At 46.7% G+C, this 25,084-nt stretch overlaps 1 protein-coding gene across 9 annotated transcripts in view; it reads right to left on the bottom strand.

Annotated features, from left to right (window-relative positions):
- The window catches only part of TNIK (TRAF2 and NCK interacting kinase), a 151,383-nt gene that overhangs the window by 70,903 nt on the left and 55,396 nt on the right, over window positions 1–25,084 (bottom strand). For all 9 annotated transcript variants that reach the window (XM_042042127.1, XM_042042126.1, XM_042042133.1 and 6 more), the window contains exon 3: window positions 2,113–2,169. In XM_042042127.1, coding sequence (XP_041898061.1) covers window positions 2,113–2,169 — 57 coding nt within the window. The remainder of the gene's footprint in view (window positions 1–2,112; window positions 2,170–25,084) is intronic.

Genomic DNA, 25,084 nt, shown 5'->3' with positions numbered 1-25,084 from the left:
AGAGACCACACCTACAGAAGGACTCTGAAATCTTCCCAGGTTTCTCTCCACAGCGAGAGGTTTCATTATTTAGTGTTATTACACTTTTCCTGTGTGTTTGTTAAATAAATAGTTTTCTATCTCTTTCACTTTCCTCCGAGGAAAATTTCTTTTTTCCCGAACCTGGTGGGGGAGGGCTGGTTGTAACCTGCCTTCTATCAGAGGGTATTTCCCTCCAAATTTGTCTAAACTGGCACACCATGGCACAGGTTTGCACTGCCAGCACCGTGGTCACTGCCCATCCTGCCCGAGCCTGGTCCTGCCCTGAACATGCCTTCCCTGCCTAAAAGCAACCTAAGGGGAAAATAATTAAATATCCAAAAACCACATCCCATGACAAATACCTGATTTACACCTTCCACATTCAGAAATGAGGGCCAGCTTTTCCAAGGAGAAGTTTTAGATCAGGGACATCTACTTTAAGATGTGTATGAAATTATTACTGGTCGGGATCAGATTTCAGGTACTTTCCTCCAATATCTTTCCTTGGAAGCAATGGTGTTTTCAAACCACTGAATTAAGTGAGGATTCAAATTTAAGCCTGTGTTTGGCCTCAGAGTAATATTTTGATTTCTCAGCTAAAATTCATTCTAACATCAGACTTCATCCCATGGGAATTTCACTGCTATTTATGTCATGGGTTTATGCTTGGTGGGTCTGCCTATTCCCTTAGAGCCTGCTTCCCACGGGAACGAGATAAATGGCACTTGTAGATACTGCAAGTAAACAGGAACAAATCTCATTCACATTTACAGACTTATTTCCACACATCATTTCACCTGTTAGCACCAAAAATAACCTGGATGAAGGTCCCATAGATATTAATACCACACCACAGCATCTAAGGTATTTCAAAACAGATTCCCAAGGCCAGCTGACTGCTTTCACAGAGAGTCTTTTCTGTATGTGCTGAGCTCCTGAAAGCTAATTTAAAACATTAACTCAAAAATTAAGGTGGGTAGATTGTGATCAAGTCCTAATTTTGATATGTGTTATTCCAGTTAAAAAAAAAAAAAAAAACAAAAAACAAAAAACCAAAACACAAAATACCACATTCTTACTCCCAAGCCTGGCATTGTTTCCAGTGCAGGAACTTTGGCAGGGGTAGTACTGCACTTAGAAAAAAATTATTGAAGAAAAAGCATCTTCATGCCACGCTCCTAAACGGATCTGTTTAGGGTTTTAGGGATCATAGCAACTCAGTTTTTCTTTTGTGGCAACTGGGAAGTGGTGAAACTAGTCTTACCCTCAATTTTGTTATTCATTTAATAATTGGTAAATTCTTGGTTCTCTCATTCTGACAGAAGTTTCGAAAGAGCCACCTTTGAGACTAGGGTGGTGTGGTTTTTTTCCTCTTTATCAGTAGGATGCACAGGAATTATTCAACTTGCCTTGTGAAGTTATTCATGACAATAATTGCAACATAGTTTTGGTGAACAAAAGCTCTTCAGTGAAAATCATGGATGCAGAGAAACAAAAATGAGTTATGAATACACAATCCTGTTGCTACTTTTGACAAGGTCATGTGCAACAGGACAAGGGGGAATGGCTTCAAACTGACAGGGGGCAGGGTTAAATGGAATATTGGCATGAAATTCTTCCCTGTGAGGGTGGCGAGGCCCTGGCACAGATTGCCTAGAGGAGCTGTGGCTGCCCCATCCCTGGAAGTGTCCAAGGCCAGGGTGGACGAGGCTTGGAGCAACCTGGGATAGTGGAAGGTGTCCCTGCACATGGCAGGGGGTTGGAACTGGATTTTTAAGGTCCCTTCCAAACTCAAATTCTATGATTTTCTTCAGAATTTATTAAGGCATTTAAAAGAGCCACTGCTGGAACTGGATGTTGCTTTGTTTCAGCGTGAAAGTACTCAGACTCCAAATCTCTTTCAGATTTATTTTTTTCTCAAGTATTTATTAAAACTAAAACCTCTTAATGGCACATATCACGTTAAGACAAAGGCAATTTACTTCCCAGGAACATCAGTTTTCCACCCACCCCCACACATTATCACACCCCTTCCCCTTTCTCCCCTTATCTGTAATTTAAGGATGCAGGAGGAGGAGGAGGATACATTACCCCGGTGACGTCCATAACCTTAATAGCAGCAAGCTGGCCTGTTTTAACATGACGACCCTGCAAAATAAAAGGGAGAAGTTTGTTTGGTTTTGCTCAGGGACAGTGTTTTCCTCGCAGTGAACAACATCCTTAAACAATCTCCTCGCCCTGGCAGCATCCACACATTATTTGTTGCTTTTTCAAGAGCATCTTCACAGCAGCTATGATGGGAAAGCAATTCCCTCCCTTTCCTCCTGCCATTACAATTAATTAGTACAGGGCCTTCAGTGCTGTATTTTCCTGGCAAACAAGTGCTGGAAATACCCTTTAATGCTCAGCCATGCACAAAAACCAGCTCAGGGCCTCTCCTGAGCACAGAGCATGACTCGGCTGGAAATGGGCTGCTGGAGCTGAGCTGATGGGAATGTGCTGGCTGGGATACCCACACTGCCTTCAGTCCACTTGTGTCCCATCCCAGCTCTCATGGACCTGGGGACACACCGGGACCCCTGGCCTGCAGGGTACCATATTCACTCTGACCAGCAATTTATTCATTTTCTGAAAGCCTTGGTTAGCAGGCTAGAGAGGTTTTTTAAATTTTCAGCAACTGAAAAAATCAGCAAACCACTGCAATGAACTGTTTGTTGCACAGTGCTCGACTACATTAATCCTAATGGGAAAATGCCTGGGAGAGATGGTGAAAATATAAAAGAGCTCCAATTATTTATGAGGTCTTAAAACCAACACAACTGCTATCAAGCAAAGCAATTCCCAGCCTTTCCTCCATTCCCGCGAAACGAATCACCCAACATCATATCCAGATTGTTCATATCAAATCATTCCCACCCCCAACTGGAGGACATGTGCTCTGCTTCCAAACCAGGCAGTCTGAGGAAAATATGCTTTTCCTCCAGGAAAGCCAGCAAGTGCTGATCCAAACAGGAGAGCTGGCAGGCAAACGTAAGCACCCCTACTTCCCAGCTTCCATCCCTATTTACCGTGGGAGCTGCCCTAGGCCCCATCATGTGAGATAGGAAGACACAGAGAGAATGGCAGCTCCTGCCCTGCAGCATTGGTAATTAACACAGCAAGGACACAACCAGGAGCAGAGGTGGAGAGGGGTCAAGCTGCAGCATGGTACAAACAGGGAAAAATAGAAGCTTTTCCTAAATTGCAGGCTTCTCCTGCCTCCACACCAGCGTACACGATGAGCTGGGGTTTGTGTCAGGTCTCCCAGCCCTCCTGCAGGCTGGAGATGGTCTTTCACACCATCTCAGCTCAAGAACCCTAAATTACCAGACATGGGAACCTCTGCCTGGTCCCTCAGGTTTCCAGGCACGGCGCTAGGAAGCAAACCCACGCGCCGGCTGTGGAGCAAGGCAGCATCATCCTCTCCAAATTTATGACTTCACCAGGAAGCCAATTCACCCACCAGGGCGCCTCGCTCATTTATTAACACAATTTATATGTCCTGAGCAACTGCATGTTCTAACAGCGGAAAAAGAGCTTTATTTTAAAATATGTGCAACATAAAAAGGAACAGAACCAAGCACAGCCCAGCAGCCCCGGGCAGCGGCTGAAGCATCCCCTGGATGCGGCTGTCGGGAAGGAGGGGCACGTCGCTAGACACCATCTATTTAGACAGCATGATCTGCAGAAACAAATCCTCCTCTTCCTAAATTCATCCTTGCTGGCTTGCCCAGGAAGTCCCCACGTGTACTGACACTTTAATTAAAGCCCACAGAGCACCAGCAGGGTAAACACTTGGACCATGGCATGCCCCATCTCCTGTGAACTGGAGGAGGAGGAGGAGGAGGAAGCAAGCTGGGGCATTTCAAACCATGGATTTAGGAGTTATACCTGCCTTCATCTGATGCATCACCACCTCATTTTATATTTTAAGGAAATGCCCCAGCCTTGCCGTGGTGAAGTGCTGCTGCTTCCCTCAGTACCAGCCAAGGAGAAATGGATCCCTATGTATCCACAGCATCCCTCTCCCAGGAATCTGCTGCCTCCTTGCACACCTCCCAAATATTTACAGACAATGGTAAGAATTTAATATCGTGTAAGCATTTACCAAAACAAAATAAACCACTCGGAAACATATGTTAATGTAAGCCATGAGGGGCACTTAGTCACGCAAAAATCAGGCAGAGTAGAACCAATAAGTGCTCACCCTGGGATACTGTAGCAAAGGTTTTTTTGTTCTATAGTTTGTTCATGACGATGGATTGTAGAGCTTCACCCTGACAGACGAAGCCATCCAGGGAAAACAGGCATCTCCTCACTAGCCAACCATCCCTTTTAATTCAACCTACTGCTCAGCACTGAGACTTGCTGTGAAACCTTCATAAATAGTTTAGAAAACCCAGTGGATTTTTACCCTACTGCAGATGTTCTTGAATTTGCAATAAGTATACAGAGAGGCTGAAGGAAGACACCGAGAACTGGAAGTGAGAAATATAAGAGAGGCATTAAATCAACATCCAACCTGCACCCATTAAAAGACGTCACGGCAGCAGCAAAGCCCTCTCACAGCGTCAGCCACCAGCCGCCTCTGGCACCTTGGCCACACAGATTCCAGTGCCTGTGCCCAAAGCCTGGAAGCAAGATTAGAAGCACCCATGCCTCTGCAGTCTCTCCAAAGTATCCAGTTGGATCAGGCAGTGGAGCCACCTGTGCCAAAGCCAAGGCAAGCTGAAATTGGGAATTAATTAATGTCAAGTGTTAAGTTTTCCAGTGTTAATCTGTGCTGCTGTAAGAAAGCTACAAAAGAGGATTGGGGTATGAGGATAAGAAAAGCACCAAAAAGCCCCTGTTGTGATGCTTTTACCTCCTGCGCGTCCTTCACCCATAAAAACTTGGATTTTTCCTTTAAACCATCACCACAGCAGTGCCCTCCACTCAAAAACCACACTAAGACTGAGCCTTATTCCTGCTCCCCTGCTCAACTCTGCCTCCTCGACACCAAAGATGCGGGTCAAAACAGGCAAGAAGTGTTGAAGTTCAAGAGAAAATCTCCACTTTTTCAAAAGTCCTCCATTTTGGTGCCCCCAGGGACATGCTGGAGAAGGTGCCCGAAGGCAAAGCCCTCAGGAGGATGGGACCTTTCCTGGGTAAAACAGTCACTCGTAGCCTTCAGACCACAGCACCAGCAATATTTTTGGTGACAGGAGCAAAGGTAGATGGCAGGGAACAGCCATCATTGAGCCACCCTTGCTCCATGCGCCCTCCTCACCTCCTGCCTGCCTTTAGTCACCTGTCTGCTGTGGGAAAGGAGCAGATGTGCTCCTCAGCAATCTGTAACACTTTGTCTTCCCACCCTCTTGATCTCCTATTGTTCAGGATTTTCCCGTTTGTTGGGGGTGAGCTGCTTCCAGATGCTCGCACAGAAGGGCAAGACGTGCACGAGAACCAGGATCATTCCCTGAGCCCAACCTTCCACCACATCCCACCATCCCACCACCATCCCCACCCTGCTGCAGGGCTCAAACTCCTGCACGACACCGCCTTTGCTTTGGATGTAACCATGGGTTTTCCCAGCGCTCCCTCCCCACTCACGTGGGGTGAACCTCCAGAAACCCAAGGAGAGGAAGGAAGAGCTCTCCAGGAGGACTTTGGTCACCCCCATGTTGGCTGTTCACAGCCAGCACTGCATGGCTTGAAGGAGCACTGCCAGCACCACCTGGGGTACAGCTCCTAGAGGCCTCGAACACACAAACATCCTCCAACATCTCCCTGCTCTTGTCCCACAGCAGGTTCTGCCTCTGGCTCTTCGTGAATTCAGCACTGTTACAGACACTGATGGCATAAAACATACAGGAGGAAATCTGAGCTACTAAAGCATTTCCCCCTCTCCAGATTTGCTGTCAAGGTTCACTTGGGTACAAACCCACATTTCAGCCTCAGGATTATTCAAGCATGATCTTCAAAGCTGCCACAATTTTTAATTAAACATCCACCTGAGCATAAATTCATGCTCCTAATTACTCTCAAAACGTTATATCAACTGTCACTAACTTGATAATGTCAAGTATTAAGACTAATTTCTACAAATGAAGCAAGCATCACGAGTCTTTTTGTTCAAAGGTTGTGGTCCTCACACTCCATAAAGTGTAACGGACCAGAGAACATTGGTATATGCTTTTAAACATCAATTGATGCAATCAGGCATTATATTTACTAAATAAATAAACCCTGGCCTCAATATCAGCCTTTTTAGACAACAACTGCATATCTTGGCCCAAAATTCAAGTCCACATTTTAAGGACAGAAAGAGGATGATTGATTGTTGCTTTTTAAAATTTTCCTAGCACAAGCACGGATTTCACCTCTAAGCAAAATCTGCAATTTCTGCACCCAGAAATGTATTCCATCATATTTACTTAACTTGTGCTGTCGGCTTTTATTCATCCAACAAAATAAGTGGCCCACCACCTGCTGCAGCCAGTGGGACACAACCAGAATTGTCACTTTCTTGAGAAATGCAGAGCTCCCTTTTCCTTCTGCCAGGCAGAGCAACATCTCTTACACTTCCCAGCCTGGATACGCAGCCTCCAACACCCTGTGCATACAAAATTCCCACTGCAGGCACTTAGGGGAGTAACCATGTTGTATGTCTGATACTTTACAGCAAAACACTTATAATCCAACCATTTTGCACTGCCCTTACTCATGCTGCATGTAAATATTAAAATGAATGGGATCAGGGTGCTCTTGCAAGGCCCTGCTGAAATTTCGACAAGAACAGCCCTGCTGGGACCAGACCACAACGCCAGCCCTCACCACTGAGGAACGCTGTGTCTCACAGAGAATCTCAGTGAACTGAGACAAACAACAAAAACTCTCATGGAAGTCCAAATATTACCACTTTGGCAGCAGAGAAACCTCCCAAGTAAATTTCTTCCATTACATTTCTGTTGCAGTTAAAATACTGAGCCTGGTGCCAGCAGCCCAACAACCAACCTTTCTACTGTCCAACTCCTGCGTCCAAACCCAGCCATCAGACATCCTCAGCACCACCACATCCTGCATATTCCTCCTACAACAGGAATGGCACAGGACACCAGAGATTTTACCAGGTTAGAAGTCACCAGCTCACTTCTCTGTGTTAATTTTTGGTAAGTGCTATGAGAAACTCTTTGCCCAGCCCCTACTTCTGCACAGGCACCATTCAAGGTGTTCACTGGTGAGTCCCATCTCCTCCAGACTCTGTTTCAGCATTCAAGACCTTCTGCAGCCAAGATCTCCTGGGATGAGCCAGAACTTCACACAGGTCTATGGTCTAGGTCCTGCCAGTTCCTTGTTTTCCTGTAGTTAAAGGTAATCCAGGGACTCGGTCCAAGATTTTTAGCATGAAGGCACTTTAGCACTAATGCACTGAAAACTGCATCCAATTTTTCCTGGGAGAAGGAGCTTTGCCTTCCAACAGGAGCCGTGAATCTGAACTGCTATCCTGCTGTACATTAGACCATTTTATAGCACCTGGCATGATTTGTTCTCAGCTTTTACAGAGTATAGGCACATTTATGTACTTGGTTTCCCATTGAAAGCAATCTTGAGGGTGCCAAAATCCCCTCTCCAAGTAGTCTGAGGGGCTAAAATACTTATTGATGTAAAAAATAGGCTTTTTCTAGTGTGAAAATTCAGCAATCTCCAAAACAAGCTGGCTAAAAATGACATACACGAGCTTTGCACTTGGTTTACAGATCTCTTCAAATACATCTGAAATAAAGCCATGTATCTCAGAAGGTAATTAAAACATTGGATACTCTGCATAGCAGGCCAGCATCAGAAAAATTGAGTCATGAAACAGGATGGAGAAAATGTTTATTTTAACAAAGAGTAACATATCTCTTTGATTAAAACAGAGCAATCATGGGCCAAACCTTATTGTTGCTGCCTGCACTTGACTCCAGTACTGGGAGTGAGATTTCAAGCCAGTGGGGACACAGAACACCACCCGGGGACCAGTCCTTACCCTGCCCAGGACTTCAGCCCCATCTCTCTGCTTTACTGCAGCGGGAGCTTTTTGAGAGAAGCAGTGTGACCACAATGGCAGTGTCCTTCCTTCCCTCCACACCCTTCCATCTCTCCATCATTTCCTGGGTTTAAAAACAGCTTTGCAAAGCTTCAAAGTGATCCCACTGCCTCAAGGCACCAAAGGACATGACTGACTTATTGCAGTTCCTTTCGACTTGGGGCAAACTCCACTTAAACCACCCAGACTGTTCCCCCGCACTTCGACGCTCTGTAAACATCATCCTCCAATAAACATGGCACACCTGAAACTCCAAGGCTTTGACACCAGAAATGGCAAACCTATGAAAAACAAAAAAAGGTGCATCCAGTGTTTGACATCTCACTTGGTGGCCAGGTGAGGCTCCAGGGTTGCTCCCCTGCTCTCCTGAGCTCTCCTGCAGAACACTGGTTGCTCACTCGAGCACCGATCTTCACCTCTGCCCACCCTGCTGCCTTCATTTGGGCTGTTTCTGGAGAGCAGACAACCTTCCCTGAGCAGGACAAACACAAATTTCACTCCTCCCCTTACACCTGTCATCTTTTCCAAGCTTTTGAAGAGTAAAATCTTGAAAAACATTCAGAAAACTCAAAGATAAACTAAACAAAGTGGAATTTTTTTTGCTTGCTTGTTTGTTCTCAGCTGGGATTTTTTATTAATACATCAGTTTGGACTGAACAACCAGAGCTTCCCTTTAGAAAAGCCTAAGTCTGCTCCCAGCACAGAAGCCTCTGATTGCACAGGGCCAAGCTAATGCTCTGTACTGACCCACCAGAGCCGACCTTCAGACTGAAGTGTTTCCAGTCCTCTGTATCAATCCAAGCTCTGATCAGGACCCTGCAGCTCAGAGAGCTGCAATTCCATTAATGCAGCTCCACAATAGCTCTGACGTTAAGTAAAGAAGGCAGGATTATTAGATTAACAAACTAAATTGTTAAATTAGCATATTATTCATCTCCAGAAATAACATGCACTACAGCATATAGGTGAGCAAGACTACAGTCTTATATTCCCTACATAAGGGAAACACATCCCTTACGCCAGTGCTTGTACTTACTCCATCCTCTATCCCTCTTGTAGTTCAAATGAGGCTGGAGACTCCTCCCTCCAGCTCAGGAAGAACCAGGTTTCCCTCTTCCATGGATAAAACCATTGCCTTAAGTAGTCCAAAATCAGCATCAGAGAGCCTGAATCCTTCCAAAAGCTTCTGGAGATGATTCCTCTAGATGTGGCCTGCTCCACTTCTGATTTCCACCCAGGGAAAAACACTGGTTAGAAAGCCTGTCCCCCCTCTCTGTGGCACCATTCAGCACCAGCACACTGGCCATGCCAGGCTGTGTATCTCCTCCACGGTCACACCAAGGACTGTGACAGATTTTGCCCACAAGTGTTTGAAGATGCAGCTTTTGAAGGTCTGCTCATCATGGTCACAGCAAACCTTGCCTTGCGGCAGAGCAGATTTCAAGGTGTTTCTGCATTTGTCAGGGCTTTCCCAGAGCCCAGGAACAAACGTTGCTTTGGGAAAGGGAGGTCAAAGCCTCAACGTGAGCAAGTCTAGGCTGCAAGAGGAGTGGGTTGAGCACCACTGCAGGGAGCAGAGAGAGCTGGAGATCATCAACACACAGCAAATACACTGCAAATGGGATTTAGGAGCAGCCTATGGAAACCTGAGGCACCAAAGGACTAAGGAGCGAGAGATGTTCCTGACAAAGAGTGATGTATATATAATAAAAACCAGAATGACAAGCACTGTTTCGGAAAATATTCACTGAGTTGGTCCCACACTGAAGGCAGCAGGATTCAAAAGAGTATCAGTGGGATGAAAGAAAGGGATGCCACCATTTACCACTGAGCCCCATGCAGCCTCCCCAGGCCCTCTGTGAGCTTTGCTCCCTGCCCCAGCATTCCCAGGTCCAACACAGGGCAATCCCCATGGGTCTCTGCCAAGGGGAGCAGCCCATCACCTGCAGCCCCCCAGGCAAGGAGGGCAGCAGCCAGGCCTTGGGGTGCTCCTTCCTCTCACACACAACCTGTCCTCCTTTTGCCCCAGCTCCTCTGCAAGTGCACATTTTCACAGCTAAGAAGAGGCAGCACAGCCTGTTCCCAACAACATTAGTTCATGACAGCCATGTTATTACCAGCCCTTAACACCCCCACTGTGCTTCTGTTTCATGTCGCTGCCTATTCAACACTGCAGTATTCATAACTAAAATTAAATCTGCCTTTAGGAGACCCACAAGGTACCCTTTCACACAGGCCACATCTCTGATAGAGGCACCAGGTTGTTCCTCCCAGTGGCAAGCACTGAGCTGTAGAGGCAACGGTGCTGCCTGGCCCACCCAGTACTCTCAAGGGAGATGCCTGGCTCTCGAGGGTGGCCCAAGAAAGACCCAGCCTTCTCCAACGGGCCAGGCTATCCCACAGCTGGCACCTTCCCCCCAGAGCCCTGCTGCCTGATGTGTGGCAGGGGCCATCACAGACCTGGCCAGGTCTGGACTGCAGCAGGGAGCTGTCACATCTGCAGAACGCCACGCAGATCCCGAGTTCCACGCGCTTTTGCTGTCTGCAGCCCACAGCCAAGCACTTCTGCATGGTCCCAGGGCACGACGGCTTTACCCATGGCCAGAACCACATCAGCTTCAACATTCAAACCCAAACTCTGGGATAAGCCCAGCAGCTTCAGAGCACCAATTCCCATCACAGGTGAAGCTAGCTCTGTACAGGACACAGGAACAGGCATCCCAGGGCACCAGGGAGCTTCTCTGTAATGACTGGGGCTGCTCATGACTTCAGAGCAAAAGCTCAGTATGAGAACGAGCTGCTGTGTCCAGAGCTCAGGGGCACCAGCACAGTCTCTACAAAACTGTGTGTTTTGGCAGCTGCTGCTATTTCTTCTGTACTTGTAGAGAAACGATTCCTTTCAAAAGAGATTGTTCCTAACCTGCTCCCTGCTGCAGGGCAGACAGGGCTTAATGCCTGCAAACGTGTGCGGCTGCCTCTCATGGCAATCCATCCCAGAACACTAATAGACACAGGTACTCCTCAGCCTCCTCAGGCTTTTGGTACCCCATTTATCTGTGCCACACAATAAACAATTGCTTTGCAACATCTGAAGTGTCACCTGCTCTTTAAGCCATTCCCCAGATCAGTAACTGTCTTGCAAACCGAGTTTAAAAAATGGCCCTTACGGAAAAAACACTACACACAGTGATGGAAATGCAGTTTCTGGAAACACCTCTGCAGTGCCATATGCTTGACTTCGGGTCTAGTTTTATAGTAGCAAGATTCAATTTTGGAGGTGGCACATAAAGTGCATGGTGATTTTTCAACCAACAACAGCAAGGGAGAACCACCTTCTGTGAACCTGAGTGCTTGGCATCCTCTCTGGCAGCAGGGATGGACAGCACTGGTGGCAGGAGACAGCAACAGGGGAGCCAGGTAACACAGAGGCATCTGTTATCTAAAGCTGGTTGAGGGTTTTGTGCTTTTTTTCTGTCCCTGTGTAAGGAACACTGAGTACAAAGGAAAGCCCAATATTTGTGGTGTTTTCCCGACCATTTAATTCAGTAAATTTAACTCTATGGCTGTCAATGGCTTTTCATGAAGGGATTCCATTGCATTTCATTGACTTGCCAATGGCACAAACCAACCGTGCCCATGTTCCCGTGAATCACCCCAGCTGACTGAGCAGCCCAGCCTGCTCTCACAGGCATATTTTTCCCATTCCCTGTGTTTCTCCACATACCTGCAGGGCAGGACTCTTAGCTCAGCTCACAGCACAGCACAGCTGTCCATGCTGCCCCACGTCCCCCATGGCCCTGTTTCTCTGCAGACACGATGACTCAGGATGAGATCCCACCATGGATCTCTCTGGACACCTCAGCAGGGGTTATCAAATGGGGCTCTCACCTCTGTCACCTGCTTCACGACTCCCTGCTTGCAGAAAGGAGCCTGAACACAAACCCACCGGGTTCATTTGTGCACCAACCCTAACACCCCAAATCCAGTAGAAATTTGGGGACTTCTGAGGTCCAGTCCCAATGCTGGTAATGGCTGAACCTACACACCATGAGCCAGGATTTATATCCAGTCACCTTGAACCACTTTCTAAGCAAACCATCCTTACAACCCTTCCACTGCCTCCCTCTTTGAGCCTTTCCAGTCCTGCAAACACTTGGATCAACACAGATCTAACCCCCTTGATTCCTGCCCACGTGGCAAGGCTGACTGGCACCTGAGCCAATTCATACATTCAGGCTTCACTCATTCATCAGTTGCCAGCTGACTCCAAGTCCCTGTCTCAGGGTGGTAGAAGTAACAAGAACAAGCTGATAAAGGTACTTACGTTTTATGGGGCTTAGGAGAAAATACCACAGCTGCCAGAAAGTCTCACATATATCTCTTGGGTGACTGAGGTCGTAGCGTGAGGAAAATGAGTGTAAGAATGACATGAATAACCCCATATCTTGTGCTGTGGAGCGCAGAGGTGCTCCCCTAATCCCAATGACTTTGTAGCTCAAGATACTGCAGACCCTGTGCTGCACATTTCTCTATATATGTCAGCTCAAATATCAATTTCAAACCTCACATACTTGAAGGCAGATGGACATCACACTCCCTTTCATCCAGAGTTGCCTCTAGGGTTTTTGTCTGCCCTGAGCAGCCTTGACAACTTACTGTCCATCCCATCCTACCCTGAGTCACTTACTGTCAGGAGTCAATAAACGTTTTGCAGTGCCTGTGTTCTACTGATTTAAAAGACCCAGCCATGCCTAGAGCAATCCTCTGTGATATGCATACGAATTTGGCTGCACAGGGAGACATCAAAGCTTTCACGTTGTCCGATGTTTCAAGCAAGTCAGGTACAGAGTAGCAAAATTTTAGAATTGTTTAATGGAAAAGGGAGGCTGAGAAATGACATGCAGGCCCCCTTCACCCTTGTATTTGATTTACATCTGTCACACGTGCACTCGCTGCTTTGTCTGGGATAAAGATGAGATTCTTGACTCCGCTGCGGAACAGCCCCTCTGTGGCTCACCCTCTAAGCCAGCCTTGTGGGCTGGGATCAACGGCGTCGATCAGCAGATTAAACTGCACTGCTTTTACAGCTTCTCCATTTCCCAGTCTCCTCTCTCAAGCAGGAATTTCCTACCGTTGCACTGGCAAGGCAAAGCTTTTGTATGAAGCAGTAAGGCAGCCAGGTCACTGCCTTTCCCTGCCAAACAGATCTGATGGCACCATTGGGATGCCCTTGCATGGCAAACGGTCCTCCTCCCAGGACACCCAGGGCCCCTCACTGGTCCTCATTTCTCCACAAAACAGAGAAACTGGGGTGCAAGGGCTCCTCTAGGAAAGGAGTGAGCCCTGAAAGACCCCACAAACCAGAAGAGCCTCCCCAGCCCCACGCGTGACCCCCATCCAGCCTTGCCACAGGCAGCACAGCAGAGAGAGGCTTTAGCCAGGAATTTGAAAGCAGGGAAAAGAGGAGGAGGACTTGGGATAAGCAGAGGAAGGTTAAGCTGGTACCAGGGATTACATGGGAACAGTACAGCTCAGGAATGAGTGGGAGGAAGCCAGAAAGGACCGAGTGTCCCTGCCACCTTCAGCACTTGGGGACACGAGGGACGAGCCCAGCACTGGCACAGCACGTCACTGTTTGGCAATTCCAGGACTGCAGCCACTGCCTGGTGTGGTTACCAATGCAGGAGGGCTCTCCAGCCATTAAGGGCCCTACTCAGAGAGCAATAACATGTACAGACACAAATCGATGCTGTACAGTTTGAAGGAACTGACTGAAGGCTATGGATTTTACTTACTGTTATTTGCAAAGTGAAACAAAGCAGACAAAAAAGCTCTCAAAGCAGCCCAAAAAGCTGCCTGCAGGAACGTGGGCAGCTCACGAAGGCTGCCTGCAGCTTTGCAGAGAGAACACATATGGGCAGGGGGTGATGGCCTTTTATTCCACTGGATAAAGATCTTAGTGGAAATCTGAAAAGCTCAGTGTGGCACCTCATCCACAGCTAATCCACACGGACTATGCCATGCTGTAGGCACGCCAGGAAGGAACCAAGGCCAGGCACTGCACTGAGTCACACCACAAACCGGCAACTTCAGCTGTACTAAGAGAAAGAAATTGGTAAGATACAGCTTTAGAAGCATAACTCCAGACCTGCTCCTACCTAAAGACAGCTCAGGCCACCCAGAAATCCCATTCCCTACAGCCAGGACAACATGCCACTCCCCCAGGCCACCGCAGGCTTTTAACCCTTTCCCAGCAGGATCAATGTTTGCTAAGCACTAAAAGTCACCAGTAGGTTACAGGCAGATTCACATTAAAAAGCTCTTTCATATTCAAGGTCTTTCCCCTCAGCAAGAGCTGGCCGTCAGACAAAACACCAGTTTGCTCATGCTGCTTGGTATTCAGGGACTGGTCACCTGTAACAGAGTGGGCAAAGGTGATTTGTAGAAGCCACCAACATGTAAGAACAGGGGAAAACCTCCCTGCATTTTTCCAGGGAAATAAACCCAACCTGTCAGTTTGCCCACTCCTTCAAACCCCCACAGCCAGGGGTAAGTTTTGGTATACACTTAACAGGGTGCATGAATTTCCTTTACATTAGAGCCTTGATTAAGTTAATGCTGATTTTTAAGTGCGCTGCAGAGTCTTAAACTCCAAGCAAGGATGGAAAGCACAGCCAGGGATGTGTGGCGTGAGGCAATTTCCTGGGATGCGAGGCCAAGGCCGAGCCAAGCAGCTGGGTGCTATTCCTGGATCCCCACCAAATGCACTCGACCTTGGGTGAGAGACTGGGCTCTTTGCTGCTCGATGTTATCCCCCAGTAAAAGGGGTAAAATAGTACTGCAGTTACCCCATAAAGATGATGCAGTGGGTGATGCTATACTGCAAAAAGCCTCCAAAGCCTTGCCTAAGTGTAGAAACACCTTAGTGAATATCAGGAGTTGTTCCTCACACACCCGTACCCCGCATCAGAGCCGTGATTTGCACCTTCAAACAACAGTGCTCTATAAATTCTTAATTTTTTTTTTCTGCCACAAAGGGCTTTTGTTTTCCCAGGAGACTTAAGAAAAAAAAAAGTCAACAAAATTTCTTTACATTTTTAATTCAAATGCTTCTACACAGCATTTCCACAAGACTGCTTAAAAAGCACACTAGAAATTGTAATTAAAAGCTGATCTGCTCCACGAAATGACTCAGGCTTCTGCAGCTTCAACCCTGGCCTCAGACAGCTCCGCCAGTGCAGCACTGACTGTTTCCAATCAGCACACAGGGAGCTGCCAGCATTTATGAGAGAACAGGGGAAGGTTTCCTTAAATGCGAAGGATAAAAGAAAAAATTCAGTTACTATCACCTACTATCTGACCAGCATCAGAGGGGTAATGAGCAGTCTGTGAGAGCAAAAGATCAACCCCCTCTCTAATGCCCATAAAAATAACCCAAAGCCCATGGACAGATGTGGTTTTCTGTACAAATACCATCATAAATGTAACCTGCCCCTTTGCCTTTGGAGCAGAAAACTGACTTGTCAGATTGCCTGGTATTTCTCATCCCTCCCACAGCTGTAGCTCAGCAGGACACACTGGCTGCAGAAATATCACCCTGGGATTTAGTTTCTAATATTTCCACAGACATCACATTTCCCAGAGGGAGCTATAAGATGTGCTTGGCTCTTCTTTTGTTGTTGTTGTTGTTTCAGTAATCACAGAATTGTTTAGGTTGGAAAAGACCTTTAAGGTCAACGAGTCCAACTGTAAACCTTACACTGCCAAGTCCAGCACTAAACCACATCCCCAAGCGCCACATCTACTCATCTTTTAAACCCCTCCAGGGGTGGTGACTCAACTGCTTCCTTAGGCAGCCTGTTCCAGTGCCTGACAACTCTTTCTGTGAAGAAATTTTCCCTAATAGCCAATCTACACTTCCCCTGGTGCAACTTGAAGCCATTTCCTCTCATCCCACGATGCAGGTGAAGGGCTGAGGTGAGGCAGGGATGTCCTAGTGCTCCTCACAGTCACGGCTTCTGCAAGAGGTGAACCTGGGGGACTCCTGGGTGGGCGAAGGCAGCTGGGAGACTCCCAGAGAATAATGAAATGCCAGGGCTGCATTTGCTCAGACAGGAGCAGCACTGTGAGAAGCAGAGCATGTTTACAGCAAAGGCACCTTTTACAGCAAAGACCATGAACTTAAACCTCTGGATATGCTTGGAGACTTGAGAGAGAAAACCTTTGTTCAGGGCATGACAGAGAAGATCCCTGCTCCCCTGAAGTCCATCTGCCATTCAGTCAGTCATACAAAAATAGAAGATTACACAGCGGGGCAACAAATGCGACAGACCATTTTTGCTCCCCCGCCAATGCCCAACTTGTCTCCATTCAGGTCATCACCCTCTAGAGGCATGACACCAGGAGCAAGTGCTGTGACTGAGAAGCCACTGGCAGCAGCACCAGGACTGCACAGGAGGTGACTGCAGAAGCCACAACTCATCCTTGCTGCCTACAAGCCATGAGCCTCCAGTGCTTCAAACAACGGAGGAAGATGAGTAATTTCAGACAAAAGAATGAGCCATCATCAAAACTTCTCACACAAATATCTGAACTGGATTAGGTACCTGTGCTACAAGTCTCTTTCTTTTTTCTATTCTTCTTTTTTTAAGCTTTTAACATTTTGTTTCCTTCCTCCAGATTTCCAAATTCCTACCCGCCTCTGAAAGAGCTGAGCTGAAGTATTCCCTGAAGGCTACTGTTCCCAGTACCTTCCAGATCAAGAAGAACCAAAGGTTTCAATAAATCTTGTTCCTATTCACACACAAGCACTCCTATAAATTTCTGTTGCAGTATCTTTCCTTGTCTTCGCTGGCTCTCGAAGCATTTATGTGATGGACCAGGAAGAAATGGAACTCAGCAAATAAAACCTACCCTGAAGATAAATGTAAATATAAAGGGGATAAACTGCCTTGCTGTAGATGTAAACCATGCAAGGAGATCAGTCACCACTAAGGTGACCTGAATGATGGATGGCCAAGCTAAGCTGTCCCCTGACAGCAAGCTGGGTTTTGTGGTCGTGGATGATAGTTGTTAAGAATGAGAGATTTCAGCAGCACTTGCAGCCTGGGAAAAGCTCCTTATACCTGCTCAGAACATGCCATCTGTAGCAGCCTATTAATGTCCCCTGAAACGATGGTCCCTTCCCTCCCAAAAGGGCTTATGCTGATGATAAATGAGAGTCATTCTCTGTCTTAAATGCTGATGGGGGACGAGTCTTTTAGAAGTTATAAAACCTGCCAAAATTATCAGTAATGCACAATGTTGTGATTTAGCACAAACGTGTCCCAGTTCTGTGAAAATACAAGGCAGAAAGAAGAAGTGAAAAACACCCCAAGTGACAACAGAAAAGCAGATCTTGGTCTCCCCTGAAATTCCTGGACAGCTTGAAATCCCTTTGAGGAAATCTCAAACCATTTCCTCTTCTGAAAGTTCAGTGAACAAGTCAAAAATATACCTGTCCTTCCAAAATAAGCATCCTGTTTTCCTGAATGATTTTATGCAGATTAGATTACCCAGCCCTTGCTCTTCTGCTCCGAGCCCAGAGCCACTTGAAATACAAACACTTAGGGAAAATCTTCCAACATATAGCAAACCTGGTCCTGGATGACAAGAGGTTACCAACTTGGTAAGTTGCTATTAAGCAACTGAGTGGATAAAGCAGATTTCCAGGAGATGGGTGGTACCCGGTTCCCTGGCTCATGTGCCACCTGGAAACGCTCTGCTGTGCTGGGGCAAGTCCCAGGAGCGATGGGGTGGGAGGATGCCAACACCTCTCATTCTGCAAATGCTGTGGGTACCAAGAAAGGAAAATAGAAGTGAAACAAAGCCTAGTGGAGCAGGTGGCAGGAAGAGCAGTCATTTCTCTTCTCCTCCCCCAAACCCATTATTTGCAGCAAAGTATAAACCCAAGTGTCCCTAAAAATACAAGTTAAGGCTTTCTGTGGCATCGTCTGACAGCAGCTTGCCTCCAGCTTTCCAAGTCCTACGAGCCCTTACTGCCTCCTCACTGCCCTCCTCCTCTCACCCCTTCATTTTCAGTCTTTCCATTTTCCTCCCTTTTTCACATACTGTTTTTCCCTGTTTCATTTCCACCACAGTCCTGGCAAGGATGGCAAGGCATTCACCTGACACCAGGTATCCCCCTGGTACTTGACATCCATCTGAAAAGGAGGTTGGAGGACTTGGTAAAAAGCCACTGACCCCACAGTTTCATCTCGAGAAGGGTGCAGGGACAGGACTGATGGAGGGTTTCTCTTTCCCCCACCCATTCATCTCTAACTGTGGCACCTGGACACAACACAAATTAGAGCTAAAAGCACCTAAAAGCACGGAAAATGAAACAGGCTAACTCAGAAAAGCAAAAGTACATCTAATTTAGTTACAGGGAAATAAATGGCAATTCCAAGGCTGCAAAAATGTTCCATTCTGTAAAAGAATTTATATACTTTTAAGAAAGGGGAAAAAAGGTGGGCTGAGAACATTCTCCATTTATGACTACTTTCCTAAGATCTGGCTGTGCTGCCACACCAGTATTTAGCAATTCCCCCCTCTCGTCACATAGGCAAATGTAAGGATTCACATTTCTCAGGTAACTCACTTTTTTACTGCAGTCCTAAGGTTGTGTTTCTGCAAATTTATGTTTTGTTTCTCTAAAAAAAAAAGGTTAATTGAGCATTGCTGCCATGTAATTATTCACAAATGGGTATCTGCCACACAGGGCCTTGATTTTCACATATTTTCTACACTACTAAACCTGACACAAACATTTCAGGCTAAAAATTATTTCCAGCAAGAATTCCCATAATTCCATGATTCTTGTAACATATGGAGGAAGATACCATGCCACCTTTTGACCCACTAACTTGTTTTCTCAACCTTGTCACAGGACAGAGCTCCCACTCTCAAGTCTCGGGCACACTTGACTGGGAAGCTCTTGCAGTGCTCCCGAAATGCACCCCAGCATCCTGCAGGGTTCCTGTGTGGAAACAGCCAGCATGGTGGGTCTCCTGCTCAGAGGGTGTCATGTTATCCCTTCTCAGGAAGGAATGAGGGCACTGAGCCTTCCAGGGGCTATTCCACTCTATTTATTCCTACTGATGTCTGTGCTGTGGCATTCCTGGAGAAGCACCTTTGCTTTCAGAGACGCTCAACCATCTCCCACCCATCCCAAAACCAATAGGACTTACCCCAGCACTCAAGCACACGATCTTCTAGGCACAGCCTGGTTTTCTGGGTACAGATCACATCTGGGAATAACTGCTGCTCACACAAAACCCCCTCGGTGTTCACTTGCAAGCCCATTTTCCCCTCACACACGGCGCTACCATGGCACCAGCGCACCGTGCCATTCCGCGCCTGCCAAACCACACTTCAGCATGCTGACCGCACACATTCCTTGCCCTGCAGAGCAAAACCCTCCACGCTCAGCTTGGACTAAAAAGATACCATCCCTCCTCCATTTTATCCCCGCTTCCTCAGGAACGAGCCGGGATTCGACTCACGTGGGTGCACGCATGCGTGCACTTGCAAGCTTTAGCACTATTAGCTAACTTCAAAGGCATCAAAGATAATTATTTTCTACCAACTTCATGGCAACAGGCAGCTGGGTGGCAAAGGATGCTGGACGCAGCCTTTCAGGAGGTTTATCTCCAACAGCTTTTAATCCTGCTGGCCTCGTTCTCCAGTCAATTATAGCAGCCTCAGCAGCCAAAAAAGTAATGGGAGTGAGAGACTATAGGTATAAGCAGACATAATAGAATCCTAATTTAATTAGGGAAGTACTCAATCAACCAAGAGACATAAATACAAAGAAAACCAGGTTTATTAGCTCTGGTGCTGGCAGAAATGCCCATTTCATTCCTGATTACTGGGGGAGGGATAAAACAGATCAGTAATCTTAACAGTCCTGGTTTGCTCTTTCAGAAAAAGTTAATTACAAAACCAAGCAAAACTCAAGAGCTTCTAGAACCACAGCACTCACGATGGGCAAGTAGCTGAGCTCAATATGGAGGGAGCCAGGTTCTGGCTTAACTCTGGTTACAGAACACAAACTACAGCTGGACCAGCCTTATGGGAAGAAGTTTTCAACCTCAGTTCTCAGGTCAGATTTAGATCAGTGCCTCCCAGCAGTTTACATACCTCACTTTCCCCCACATAAGAGGAAAGTCAGGATCACTGGGTGTCACAATGCACTCCAAGAGGCTTTGAGAAGGAAAAGGTGAAAAGCACCAACTCCCCAGGGCAGCACTGAGCCCACCTGAGCTAGAAAGTTCCATCCTTTGCTACCCCATCGTCATTCGGGACTGGCAGGTTCAGAGCCAGTGGGTGTATGTAACATTTGTGCTTTAATGCCTGAGAGTTTAACAGTGCAAAGTGACTAATGAGGGGCTGGGGAACTATTTGGAGATTAGCTAACGGATTTCATGTTATGAAAGAGCAGGTTGTAATTTTAGGATTAGAAATCTGTATTTTGGATGTCAATACCTTGTGTGAGAAAGGGGCCAGAAGCAGTGGCACGATGACGCTCTAATCCATCCCCAAGGAACCAAGAAGGCAAGCAGGGAATGAGCAACCCATGCCAAGAAACACCAAAGAAATAAAATAAATCGACTGCCAACACCACGTTCTGTGCTCTCCTGTAACAACAGGTGGGCTAACATGCACCTCTGTGCAGATTCCCACTGCCTTCCCTGGGATTATCCAACTACAGCCACAAGATTTCAGCGCCTACCCAGCAACGTGGCAGAGCTCACCCCACCATCAGATGGATCCAAGAGGAGTCCTCCACCACAGAACCATCCCCACCTCTCCCTACAGCCAGACAGAGAAAAATGTATGAGAATATATATGGGAAGCCATGTGGTGAGACTGAGCATCCCATTCTGCCACTAATTTAGCAAGACCAAGAGCACACAACCACACTGCTCTTCCTCCATCCCTGCCTCAGTTTAAATGAAGTATTTAACCAGCCCTGAAGGACTGTGACCTTTCTGACAACCCAAGAAGCCCCAGCTTCGCTGTGCCCTTTGGATTTATCCCTCCAGGGTAAGGAGAGACCCTTTACTACAACATGGCAAAGTGCTCAGCACCCTGCATGGGTGCATCTCGCCCAGCTCAGCCTTTTGTGAGCCTCCAGTAAAAACCAGTGAATCCCCATTGCCCCAGCAAAGCTGTAGAGGAGCAGTGGCTCACTTTTAACACTTATCATACATATATATATGTACCTATATACAATATATGCAGAGTGCTGAATCAGCACCTCCTGGTTTCCTGTTGTTGCTGTTGGCTCATCGGGATAACCCCCAGAGGAGTCAGGGATGAGCTGGATAAAGCCATGACTACTGAAGAAGAAAAACAGTCCTCTTGCTGCCTGCTGTATCCAAGGTACTGTCTGAAGGCACATTAAACACAATATTTATCTTACCAGGCACTTGGGGGTTTTACGATTTGAGATTTTTTAACTTCCAGTTAACTTGCAGGCTCATAAAAAGAAAAATACTCACTGTAAGGTGAACATAATTTACCAATGCATTTTTCACTTAATTTGGTTTTTCCTCTTTCCTTCCTTTTTTCATCCAGTTTTTCCTCTTTCTCCTCACCTCTTCCATTTTCCACTACTTAAAATTTACAAAGTTTGAAACAAATAAAGCTAGACTGAAAATACACAGTCAGTCTTCAATGTTGCAGAGGTTAAAAATAGGCTTTAAACCAGCTAATGTCAGCATCAGCATGAAAGAAAGGACACCCTGACAGCTCTAATTATTACATTCTCTTGTTTTGCACTTCTGAAGAGCAGCAATTAAATCTCTGCTTGGGCTTATAAGGAAAAAGTAAAGTGCTCTGCACCTGCAAAACGGATTCTGTTCCATGGGAGGATTTCAGCTCCCCAAAGCACATTATCCAGGGCAACCTGCAGAACAAAACCCATCCTCCCCTTTCCAGCCACCGAGGATTTTGACGCCAGGTCACAGGGAAGAATACTAATAATGGCAACCCCTCCTCTGCTGCCTTTGCTGGATAGATTTATTTAAGAAAAAGCTCACCATTTCTGGACAAAATCGCTGCAGACTCTGTATGTGCAAGGCCTGAAACTGCCATATGGTGATAAGAGTAGTTTTATTCATAATCATTTTTATTGCAGTAGCCTCCGGGGACTTGAACTAGGTCACTTTCCCATCAGGGCTCACTACAAGCCATTAAGTAAGTGGTGCACACAAGGCCCTTTAAGCATCTTGTATAAACGAGTCATTCTGTTCATTAAAAAAGGAAAAGAGAAACAAGCACTGCAGTTTATGAAAACTATTTTCTGCCACTCATAAATATAAATTCTTCGATGCTCAGTAATGTCAGTGTTTGCAGCTGTTCCCTCAGCAGCACAGAGGGTCTCTTGCTTATTCCAACTACCTGTCTTTGGGACACTCGCTGGTGCCAGGGACCTCTACTCTTGTTAAATCTGGCTGGGATGAGCTGGGAGGTTGGCAATCTCCCTGACCTAGAGACAGAGGAGACTCCCTGATAACCATGCCAGTGGCAGCAGCTTCATTTCTTTAGGAAATTCAACTAAAAAGCATATCATCACTTTCATGCTCAATTCCAGGCTGGCACCAAGTAGAGACAGTTTAAAAAATCCCCAAAAGCCCATAACAAAAGAGAAGAAACTTCCCAAGAAACTATATGAAAACAAAGTCAAGACTCTCCATGGAAAACAAACTTTTAATTTGCAGAAAAGTGTATTTTTTTTTCCTAATGCAAACCAGTTTTGAGCAAGAGAGTCTGGGCATCCCCTCTCCGTGACGAAGGGAGGACTTGGTATGCACCAAAGGAAGGGCAGGCACCAGCTGGAACGCCAGCAGAAGAAAGGCACAGTGTTTCCATAAAGCCAGTGGAAAAAAAAATATAGCTGGGAACATTTTTCTGGCAGAAAACATTCACTTATGGAAGCAAAGCACTGATAGCCAAGGAGAAAGCTGAGCTCGCTGAGCCAGCTCTCCCGCTCCCAGGGACACCTGCAAGTTGTCTTCTGTGGGAGCAGCCGGATGGGGACATAAATAAGACTGCCTGGGCTCTGTCCCCAAACCCAAGAGATCCCCAATGTCTTCCCATCTATCTCAGTGGGTTTCACATCAAGCCATGGACCCAAGGATCTTGGATCTCCTTACGGAAGCAAACAAATCCCATCCATTCTGCCTGGAGACAGAACAGCCTTTCCCACCCTACCTGAATTGCCGTCCCAGGAAGCCAATTTAGATGCTGCCTAACACAGTCAACAGTCTGCTGAAAATATTTTCATCATCTTTTCCCAGGCTGAGGAAAGGACTGAGCATGCCCCAAGGCTCAGGCAGCTCCTCCAGCCTGGCTAAAAACTGCTGTTCTCATAAAAGACATTACCTCTCACTACAAACCTGGAGTTCTTCTGTCCCTGGTTCAGTGAAGCTACAGCCAACACTATTTCTAAATGCTTTGCTGGCTAGGTACACAAAAAGATTTAAATAAAAAGGCTACCTCTACTCCATACAGTTTAAATTCACTCCTAATTTTACAGGTCTTGAAAACTTTTGATGTAGTTTATCAGTCTGTGAGAAAAATGAGTTATCCCTATAAAGCTCACTGTGCAGAACAAAAATGCTGTATCCCTCCTTGACTCAGCCCTCAATTGCTGACCTTATAACAGAGCAAAACAGTGTGATAATGTCCTTGCAAGGTACTTCATCACAGTAATAATGTCACCCAAGATAACTCAAGGGTGTGCTTCTGGTGTTTGTCTTTACCCTGTAAGTCACGAGTTTATCTGCTGGTTGGAAGGGCCAAGAATAAAGGAGCATATTTGAAGGTGCACGTCATGCGGAGGCCCGCTCACGGGAGGCCTTGCATTCCTCCTGTCACACAAACTGCTCTGCAGTTGCTGCTGGGCTGTGGCACATGGTGGGACAGGGGCAAACACCCTCAGCCAGCATCTCCTCCAGGAGCTCCCACTGCCCAGCGGGACCTGGGACCACTTCAAAGCATCACTGGCCCTCAGAAAGCTGAAGAGGATCAGTTACAAACTCATGAAGCAACTCTAGAGTTTAACTCGTGAAACTGGGGAAGTACAGATGAAAAAAAGCCCAATCCCATGAATGTTAGAGCCAGCAGCTCTGCCTGTCCTTGCACCAGGAGTATGGTGTTCTCCACTGCTTTTCTCAACCAGAGGGCTGTGTGCCTGACACTGTGCCATGAGCACCAACAGTCCCAGTGCAAAGAGTGCTGCCATGATTTGTCCCACAAAGTACCTTAGTCTTTCTTAGCACTAGTATTAAAAATCTAGTACTTAAATTTTTCTGCATGAAAAACACCTGCTTTATTTTTAAAGTCTAATGTTTATCCTGACAGATTTCCTCCAACAGTCATGTAATAGATTTCACACCTTATGGAGGTGTTACAAAAGTTGTACTGATTCTAAGCAATACCACTTATCAATTCCAGGTAGATTGCTCTTCTGTCGACACAGGGATGGAAGTTAAAGTAAGTCCTGAAAGATGTTCTTTTTTTGGCAGGTCTTATGAGCCAGCTCAGCACATTCCCATCTCCTGCTTCGTCTAAAAATAATAAACCTTCTGAAGCGAGCAGTGGGGATGATGTGTGCTGAGCTCAGGCATGCGGCGTGCCCGGCCAACCCTGCTGCTCCCACCTCCAGCCCTGCCTGGGAAACACCAGGGCCTTGAACCAGGAACAGTGTCCAGCCAGTGCTGCCAGAAAAAGGCCATGGTGCTCAGTGGGACGTTCCCTTGGCTGCCCACTGATTAGCCACTGCCCACAGGCAAAGGGAACATGCACCACATCCCGGTACTGATGGTGCAGAAATCAGACATTCATCTGGCCTGCTGGTGGGAATGTCACCTGGTCACCCACCTCACATGTGGGGACAGTCAGAAA

This window comes from Corvus kubaryi, unplaced genomic scaffold (genome assembly GCF_017639235.1).
Source record: "Corvus kubaryi isolate FWS band 111438036 unplaced genomic scaffold, C.kubaryi_AGA036_p1.0 37397, whole genome shotgun sequence".
Classification (NCBI taxonomy): domain Eukaryota; kingdom Metazoa; phylum Chordata; class Aves; order Passeriformes; family Corvidae; genus Corvus; species Corvus kubaryi.
Note: the sequence above shows the minus strand (reverse complement) of the source record. Positions and strands in the feature narration are given on the sequence as shown.